Genomic DNA, 10019 nt, shown 5'->3' on the forward strand with positions numbered 1-10019 from the left:
TAGGGGTATCAATCCTCTAAGGAAAATAGTTTTTGCTGCAAAGCTCAGGGAAGAGACAGCTGTAAACGAGAATAATGTGCCTAAATTGATGTGAAGACTGAAGCCACGTTTTAATTCCCTGTGTAAATGTACCTAGTGATGGATTCCTTCTAAGCAGTCTAGCTGGCTGAATTGTATGGTTGAAGGCATTAGCAGGCATAATGTGACCACTCAGAATGGAAGTAACATAACACCATTTCTGCCAGGTGATATACAGCTGTTGGGAAGCTGAGATTCTTATTCTGAGCATTTTGATTCCAAAATGCAGACCAAAAGATATAAACACTTCTGTCTATATCAGGATTGTGCTAGAGATGATTATCCCTGAGGCATTCATCTCTACACTTCTAATGTAAAGGTTAGGTGAATGTACTCGCCAAGTAACTTTACCTCTCTGTTCGAGCACAGAAAAAGGCCCATGGTAAGGCTGTATGCCATATCATTTCTTTGTATGAGCATGTGTTGAAAACAGTCACTGAATATTTTAAAACCAAGCACTGATTTTGGATGCAGATAATCACAAGCTTCCTTCGTGCCGGTGCCCTGCCCTTTCTACTGAAAACAGTCCTATCGTTGGTGGCTATGCATCTTGAACTAAGGCAGAAATTGAAATCAGACAATATGACTAAAAACTAAATTAGCACTGGGGTAATATCCCCGAATGTATTATTATTCCTTGGGCAGCAGAAGAGAATCTAATTAAATGTTTATTTAATATTAAAATACAAACTGCAAGATTAGGTTGCCTGCTTTGTATTTGAGCAATATGCCAACTAATACATATGTTGTTCTTCATCATGAGAAGTTCTGTGTGTAAATGCAGAATTTTTTTTTAAATGTGTGTGATCATAACTCTGATCAGAATGGTGACAACATAACCCATTAGCATCCGGCATACTTTAAAAAAAACAAAAAAAACCCCAAACCCTCAAGCAGAGTTATGTTATCTTAGAACCTGATGTTTCAATCAAAGCAGGATACTTCCCTGGAGTATATGACAATATCATAAAAGCTCAAGAACAATGGCACTCCACTATGATGCACTGTGGCAAAACATTACACAACATGAAGGTCGAAAGTAAAATAACGATCAAAATGATCTGCAAACATGGCCAGTGGCAACCACACTAGCAACACACTATACCAGTTTGCAGCCAGCCTGACAATGTCAGTATTGCTTCTACTACCTAAGAATGTATAAAGAAAGCACTCATTACAAATGGAAGTCCTCTGAAACTGCTCTGCATGAAATTCTCAGAAAAGATACTGGTGATATGCAAACCCTAAGGCCAAAATGAAAGTGTGCTCGGCCCCCTTTCACCCACCAACAGCAAACTTCCTGCAATCTCGTACTGAAGGCTTTTCTGTGTCAAGTATTATTTTCTAAGAGCCACGATGCTTCCTTTTATTGTACCCAGTCTTTCTTTGTGCATGCGAAGGAGATAATTGGAGGTGAATTTTAATTGAGACCAAAGTTGAAATGTAAGTACATACTGACGACAGCTAAACATTCCCCAAGAGAAGATACCTGCATGCGAGGACTTGTTTTGAAGAGTATTTACACTGATAATTATTCTTGAATGACTCCTAATGGAATCTTAAATGGCAAACTACAAAACAGAAGCAATAGAGAACAAAACCTCTTTTACCGAGAGGACTAGATAAGAAAAAAATATCAAGAATGTTTCTAGTATCCTGGCCCCACGTCAGACTGGAAGGGGCATGAAAAGTATCCCATACACAGCTGGCCCTCTCTTGCAGATAAGTCCATGTAGATGTCTATATGCCATATGTCTAGCTCCATAGCACTCTGCATCTCCCCACTTTGAGCCTAAATGAATGTTGATAAGGCATCAGACCAAGTTACAAGAAGGTTGTGTGTTGAAGATATCCACATGGTCCTACAGAACATTCATCAAAACTGAGATAAAGGAAGAGAAAACCAGAGGGCATGGAAGAGAATTTAGCTCCAAGTATTTCCAACAGAATCTGTGAAAGTTAATTTCTACATCTTAAGTCTAGAGAATACACTTCGATTCATACAGCTCTATGATACTGTGACCCCCCCAATCACACAAGAAATGCAAGTCTGTAAAAAAAAAGAACACATACATTTATTTTCTTTTGTTTGTTCAATGGCTTGCTCTTAATTTATACAGAACAATACTTAAATAGAATTCCAGTGTGTAGAGATGCATTTAAAATGAGTCACAACAAAAGAAAAATTAAAACCTAGCTACATACTTTCAATAGAAGATGTCTAGCATATATCTGTAGTTGATTTTGCCACAGAAGCTTCATGTTGCCTTATGAATAATATAAAAGTCCAAAATTACCTAGGAGTTACTATTTACAGTATAGGCCAGTTGCTCTATAAAATGGAGAGCAGAGTGAGTGCAAAAGGATAACATGATTGTTTTCAGAAAACAAGCTGCCTCTGTTTACTTCCTTCTTCATATTATAAATTGAATTCATACCACTATTTAAAAATAGTTACTATTTTTAAAAATAGTAAAATACACGATAAACGGATCAATTCCTCAAGTGTAACAAAAATATGTTTAAAATATAGGTGGCTGTCTGAAGTACAAAATATTGCTGTGTGTAAAGGATAACATGGTTGTAAAACTACTGTTGAGGGCTTACAAAAATACAAAACAATTTGCATTTGCTGAGTGCATAATTATATGTTAGTGCAAACCAAAGCATATCCAAATTTAATAGATACAAGTCTCAAATATTTGCAGAGGTACGTAAAACATGGAATCGCTTCAGTGTCATGCGGATTGAACCCAAATCTCTATTAATCCTTTCCAAGCGATTTTCCAAGGCTTCCTAAAGAACATATTTGAGAAAAATAAAAAATTAAATACCGTGCAATTCCAAGTGATGGTGTTTTTATAAAGAATATCCTGTTAGTGTCCCCATTTTGCATTCATGTTCTTTCTGATGCATGAGCAGCCATACCCTGGCACCAGGGTATCTGCCTACGTAAACCAATCCTGTGGCTTAATTGCATATATTCTGCCTAACTAAACTATTAATAAATCGGTTTGTTCAAAGGCCTATGAAAGCAGAGTCTCTGCAAGATATCGATCTAAGCGATAGCATCCTTTTCCGGTGCATCTTGTCAGATCTCGCAAATACAAAGTAGGTCTGGTCAGGTCAGTACTTAAGTGGGACAGATCTATGGAACAGTTACTCACTCCAACATATGGTGATATTTGTTCCGTACATTGCATTCTGATTAGCAGTGAAAAACAGCAACTACAGCCTGGTTTGGGGAGGCAGTGTGCTGGTGGCTTTCTGCTGAGAAATGAAACAGAAGTTTCTGACCCTTTGTGTTCATTAACCTCACTCCCAGAACTTTCCATAGAAGCAGCAGCTTGAATGCCGGCATCGCCCTTCTTTAGGAATTACTTCTGCCTCCACGAGTTCTTTTTTACACTTTGAGATGGGTAAGATGTTTTTCACAGTGTTCTAAAGAACTGTGCTCTGCTAAACAGCTTCAGTGTCCTGTCCTAGAAGAACCTGGATTTTATTAGTCATTCTTGAATTTTTTTTACCCCTTATTCACACTCTCAGGGGTGCTTCTATGTTTAACCATTCAATGTTTGCACTATATAAAATATTTGGAAACACTGTTCCTACATGCAAATAATGAATATGCAAAATACTAGTATATGCTGCATGTTTATGATTGAAAGGAAAGGAAAGGAAACTTTCTGTTTACTTGTGAGAAAAAATTCAAATGAGCGTGCAGGGAGTTCACACTCTGGCTCATGTAAGTTAGTCTAATTTAAATACTGTTTTACATCAGTAGATCCAAGAAAGACTAGCTTATTTTCTCATGAAACAGAAAATATAGTGTGAGCCTCTACCAACTGGGAGGACAGTTGAAAAGGTCAGTCACTGATACATGATATAATGAGAGTTTTCACCTGATTTAATCTTGTTTGCAAGGTCATTCTTCCCCCAGCACATGGTATTCGACTTAAGGCAGCTTCAATCTAGAAATACAGAAAATACCACAGCTGTAAATGATTACAGCTTCAAGAGCAAGTAGAAACCTACCACACATCTTTCATCTGCAAAAAAAGTCAGGGATAGATTCGAAGTATAAATGCAGTGTAGTTATTCAGGTATAACCATCCTTTGCCAGGTCACCAAATAATATACTCTATCAGTAAACATGCATCCTGCTGCCCATTCTTACAAAGATGTTTTGAAAGAAGAGGACACTCTTCCAAGTAGATTCCAGAATAGCCCAAGATACCTGCCTTTCATTTTTGAAAGGGAGACTTCAAATCTTGGCATATTGCAAAAGAAAATAAATAAATTCAATCTAGTCCCTCCCTCCCCGTTTCTCTTAAGAGCCATAAAGAATGTCAGAAGAGTCAAAGTATCAGAATGTCAGGAAGCAAGGAGAAAGGTGTGTTGTCAGAACACCACTGGGCATTTTCCATTACCTTGTGCCAGGTCCCATGCAGGTAGACTGCAATACCACGAGCTTCTCCTAGACGCACTGTTTCTTTCACAATTTTGGAATAAAAGATCATTTTACCTGTTGCTTTTCTTGTGTGAGCTCATCAAAAAGTCTCTCCGTTTCAGCCAATGTCTTAATCCTTGCTGTGTATTTGAAGTCTGCCTCATAAGGTGCTACTGGTGCAGGAACGTATTGTTCATTTTTGTGTGTTATATTCCTCTCTTCCCAGGCAGACCCCACAGTTCCTTTCTTCATTCCAGGATGCAAAGATTCAGCACAAGAATTGTAGTTAACACAGCTGTTGATGCCCTTACCAGAATGCTGCCTTCCTATTCAAAAAAAGGAGTGGTTTTGTTTTTGTTTAAATTCTCCATGAATATATGATCTAAAACAGAAGATAAACCAAACCACAGAAGTGCTGACTCCCTGCCATCTTTTAGGTATGAAACCTAATTTTGTGAGTAACAAAGTCTTTTTAGCCAGCCTCCCGGGGTCCCACGTTAGCAACATCACAGCAGACACAGGACATTCGTCTGGCTAGCCTTTGATGGATTTTGATGTAAGGCACAATTTGTAGTTAACAAGCTGTGGGTTCTGCTACATTGCACGGATTGACAATTGTTTTTACTGATGCAAGTTTTCCCAAGTTTCTTCATGCCTGACATCACAATGGTATTCTAAATAAGTTAGCTAAATGCAAAAATAACAAACAACAACAAAAGTAAGAATTGGTTTGACTCATCCAATTATTTAAAAAAACTCCAAATGAACTGGCTGTGTTACGTTTACCTTTCACCATCTGTTGGCAACACTTTGTAACAGAATCTTATTAATAAGACTGGGTACATACCACTTAATATGGCTCCCAGCAATATATGCTCTAACTTAACTAAATTAGGTATTAGGGAATGCATTTCCTCTCTTATTTTTCAATGCAATGATTTTTATTAGCCTATTGTCCTCGTGCAGGTACACATAAAAATGAACTACTGTATTCATGCCACTTTGCTATATCTACAAACAACATTATTATACCATTTATTTACTGTAAGATAAAGGCTACAAAATTGATAAGGATTTTGAAAGTTGCACGTCATAGAAAACTTTTGTGATTCCTATATACACATCTCTTATCTAGTTGGGAGAAGCTATGATAAAGAAAATACTCCCTTCTGCAAGTTTAAAGCAAATAAAAGAAATCTTTCCCCTATTTTGACAAGTTACCTTCTATATCATCTAGTGAGAGCAACTGGAGTCTTTTTCTTGGATTGCTATGTTGTGGTGTAGAAGCAGGAGCAAGATCCAGATCATCCAGAAGTATATCAAACCTACAGAACAACAGGGGTGGAGGGGGATTGGAAATGACTAATCAGTAGAAATAACTCTGAGCTGAAACAAACTGCTTCCTATCTTTCCCTGTCTTAATATATAAGGAAACCATTTCCTCTTCACTGGAAAACCTGATCCCTCTGGGTACTTGCCCTTGAGTTCTTCTGTTTCAAACAGGAGCAACAAATCATGAAGCAATTTTACCAAAGGAGGATGCCGAACCCTACTCTCAAGAACACGTTAAATGTGACACTCAGCCCCTGAAGTTGTGAAAAGGAATAAATGTTAAACTTTTGTGCATAAGGAGAAAGGAATAGAATACCTTTACTCCCCCTGCACGCCCTCAGGGGTGAGAGTGTGGTCATTGTAGCTCCACCACATCCTGCTAACTAGCATATCTAGCAAATGTTCAGGGAATGTGTATGAAATGGCAGGAGACTTAATCCAACAAGAATGTTTCTACAGATGGGTAGAAAAGAATAGGAAGTGCTCTCTTCTACCCATTTTTTGGGTACATCTGTCTCCCTAAATGAGGACCCTGGTTTACTCTGGACCGACAAAGGACAATATCTCCGCTACTGGTCAATATTATCCCGTCATATATAATGATATACCCAGCACTACACCTTGGCAAGCTAAGGGGAACTATCCAAATTTATTCTTGCCTTATTTCAAAAAGGAAGCTTAACTTCAGGTGCAAGGCCCAGTCAGGCAATCCCTTCCTCTAAAGGCAGCACCCATTTCACGCATGAGCCTTGTCACAGGATTACTTGCATGAACAAAGACTATTCTCACTGGAGTATGGACATGCAGTATCACTCCTGAATACAATCAGAAAATAATAATGAACCAATATTGCAAATTTGTACCTTGTCACTGTGTTTTCATTTTTGCTAAGCAAGTGGCTAAATCCAGGAGATAGGTTTTCCTTTGGTGATCGTTTTGGACTGTATGTCACAGACACTGGTGCCAACATTATCTCTCTTCTTGCTGCAAAGAAGGACAGGCTTTTAAGTACCTAACATTTTTCTTACCCAGAGATTTTCTTAATACAGTTTGATCCATGCAAATGGATCCCTGCTCAAGTGTCTTCAAAGAATGGTTTTCAAAGTTTTCTATGAGTTAATATCTGTTTAAATCATGCAAAGCTTGTGTCACCTTGCCAAATGTTCAAATTACAGTTTTCAAAGTTTGCTGTCACTTGGGAGTTTTCTGAAAATCCATGATAACAAGAGAATCCTAAATTTTAAATTTCCTTCTGCTCTTTGTGAAACAACCTCACATGACTAAATGCTTTTTTAAAGGGACACCAAGCAAAACTGTAAACGGAAAGGCTTACTTGGAGTGTTTGACTTCCTGTTGGAAGGAGGGAGAGATGATGACCTCTGCCCACTAGGTGAGCTGTATCTTTTTGGTCTTTGTTGGTCTTTACAGTTCTCGGGGGACCGACTAGTAATGAAAGTAGTTTCATCAAATCCAACAGTCTGCCGTCGATTTGACATTTCTGTCATGGAACAAAATGTGAATTTTAATGTGTGTCTTAAAGTATATGGGATGCAGAAGATCCTCTTTCACTCAGCTCCTTTGTAACCGACTGTAAACAAACCTGTGCTTACTCCATCTCAGCTGTTTTCCATGTCGGTGTGTTTGTGTTATAATGAAAGGACGTCTATTCTTAACTCTTGTCCTCACTAGAAACTGAGCTCTGTTTGACACTCATTAAAATAGATTGTTAACCTGACCTATAAGGAGAAGCTTGTTTGCAGCATAGATATGGAAGAAAAGAACTGAGCTGAAAGTGAAGTGAAGTTAAACAGCACAGGCCTGAGTAAGTGAGAAACAGCTTAGGCTTAACAGAAAGTAGCAGCAGAAACTAAGCCAGCAAAAGCAGCTGAAGGGGCAGGATGACAGAGACAGGCGTTAGCAGAATAAGTCCAAAATTTTAGTGACTGAATTTAAGGTCACATCTTGGAACCGTATTTTGTATCATGTGTAAGCATGGTTCCAGCAATACAAAAGAAAAGGTTAAACACAGCTCAGCCACTTAGTACAGGTCACAGTATACATATCTCTGCTCTGATGCTATCCTAGGAGAACAAATGAACAAAAGCCAGCAGGATTTTTTGAATACTCAAAGTGTGTACATTTCCTCAGAACTCTACCAGAGAAAGCTCACTGAGCTAAAAAGACTAACTTATTGCAATAGTGTTCCTACTATTCTAAATAAGTAATTTAGGTTATTGTTTCAGGTTTTGTTAGGCGGAATACAGATCTGACAGAGTAAGTAATGCCCGCTATGAACTATTTTTACCTTGTCACCTGAGCCAGACTAGTGTGAATCCTTGGGAATAACAAACACAAAAAAACATGCAATTTGGAGGCTGCAAGTCAAGACATGCCTAGAAATATAAATGAATTTACTGGCGGAAGTGTCGTCCTTTTCTGTCTGCGTGGTCCAATCTTTAAATGCTTTTCTTTCTTCAAGTTCCTTAAAGGCTTTCATGATTGGTGTCTCAGGTGCCTCATTTTCTTTTTTTCCAATTACATTTGCTGAAGAGTCTTCTTGTGAAGAGTCCTTTTCTGGAGGAGAATGGTGCCTTAAATAACATGTGAAAAAAGCATATGAGGAGCCAAGCTTTTATGCAGGCTTTCCAAATGTCAACTAAAAGATACGATCCTACAGAAATTAATTTACTGCTTTCCAGGTAGGTGGTGCAAAAGTAATGTTCTGTGTTACAAAAATCAAACCGGAGGTTCAATAATTTCTCCATTTATTCCAGGAACATCGGACTTCTAAAGCTTGGGTTACAGAATGGTGCGAGCACTCAGACTTGAGCAGCACTGGAAATGCATCCAATTTGATGACCCAAACTTTAATCATGGACTCAAAAATCTGCGTAACAAAATCTCTTCTGAGGAAATCTGGCACACTTGGAAGGAACAAGAACTCAAAAAAAAAAAAAAAGAACAACACCTGAACCAAAACACAAGACTACAGAACCAGCAGAGAGCTATGTCTGAGACTATGTAATGCTGAAGGAGAATAACTTTGCTGTTCAAGGACAGAAAGGAAACAAGATGGAACACTTCTGAGAGCAGCAGGCATTGGCACAAGACATACCTAAGGAGGGGTAAAACTATCTCTGCTTATTTCAACTAGACTGAGGAAGCGGATTATTTTAAAGACCTCCATAGCAACTAAAGCAAAGGATACATGCTTTACAGGTCTAAATAAATTGCTAGTACAAGATTCAAAAATAAGAATCCATTCCATTGTCATGTTTTCCTATATTAAAAACATCCCTGGGCCCTGAGAAATGTGGGAAAAAAAACAAACAGAGCTTACCTGGAAGAGGAAGCGGACACAGCTCCCCAGCATCTGTACAGATTGGGCACTTTGGCAGGGGGTTTTGGTGCTTTTAATACAACCTATACAGATGTTGGGTGAGCCGGGCCAAACTAACACAATGCCTCTTCTGTGCTTAGTGCAGGGGCATGCCGAGCTGAAAGAAAAGTGCTAGTTCTGTTTGTTTGGTTTTTTCCATGTCTGTAAGTAGCCCCTGACTTCCCACAACATCAGAGAAGAGCAGGATTATAGAAGTTATGGTACCTGGAAGGAACGTAGGTTTCTTCCAGTCTGTTGTCCTTGGTCTCTTGGCTTTCCAGAGGCTGGCCTGTAAAAATCGAATACTCCGCTCCTGGGATCAACCACTTTCGCCTGCTGACATCAGGGGTTGCCAACTTGCTACTAAAATGTAAAGCTTCAAAATTACAAAAGACTCTAAGATTTGTTTTTAGAAGCAGCATTTATACCAGTGGCTCATCTGGTGAGGTGGGGGGGCAGCTCCCACTGCTGCACACACCCCAGGAGGGCATGGGGGGGAATGTGCCCCTAGATCTGCATGTGGGACGAGGGTAGGATGCCGCTATGGGCTGGGGCCAGGGCTGCGCCGAGTTCTACATGGCAGGAGGGGCTGGGCTCAGAGCAGGCGGTGGTGGTGCTGGGAATCAGGGCAAATTTTGTGGTGGTTCTAGCCCCCCCAACCCACTCTTCCAGTGCTGCCACAGCCTGCCAGCCCCAAACACAGCCCAGCCCAGCTCCTCACTGGGAAAAGCCCAGCACTGCCCCAAGCCCCAGCCCGCAGTGGCAGTCCACCCTGCCCCA

The 10019-nt window shown here is 39.5% G+C and overlaps 1 protein-coding gene across 5 annotated transcripts in view; it reads right to left on the minus strand.

The window, feature by feature from the left end:
* Nucleotides 1-2127: 2127 nt before the first annotated feature.
* MPHOSPH9 (M-phase phosphoprotein 9) overlaps nt 2128-10019 on the minus strand; it is a 41542-nt gene continuing 33650 nt past the window's right edge. For 4 of the 5 annotated variants that reach the window (XM_019538878.1, XM_019538876.1, XM_019538877.1 and 1 more), the window contains 8 exons: nt 9465-9602; nt 8276-8451; nt 7194-7358; nt 6724-6844; nt 5750-5853; nt 4604-4854; nt 3981-4049; nt 2128-2874 (listed from right to left, as the gene is read on the minus strand). In XM_019538878.1, coding sequence (XP_019394423.1) covers nt 2773-2874; nt 3981-4049; nt 4604-4854; nt 5750-5853; nt 6724-6844; nt 7194-7358; nt 8276-8451; nt 9465-9602 — 1126 coding nt within the window. In that variant the 3' untranslated portion in view covers nt 2128-2772. Of the gene's footprint in view, nt 2875-3980; nt 4050-4603; nt 4855-5749; nt 5854-6723; nt 6845-7193; nt 7359-8275; nt 8452-9464; nt 9603-10019 lie in introns of those variants that run through there. The other variant, XM_019538879.1, reaches the window with a different exon arrangement.

The sequence above is a fragment of the Crocodylus porosus genome, unplaced genomic scaffold (genome assembly GCF_001723895.1).
Source record: "Crocodylus porosus isolate Cpor-Errol unplaced genomic scaffold, CroPor_comp1, whole genome shotgun sequence".
NCBI classification, from domain to species: Eukaryota; Metazoa; Chordata; order Crocodylia; family Crocodylidae; genus Crocodylus; species Crocodylus porosus.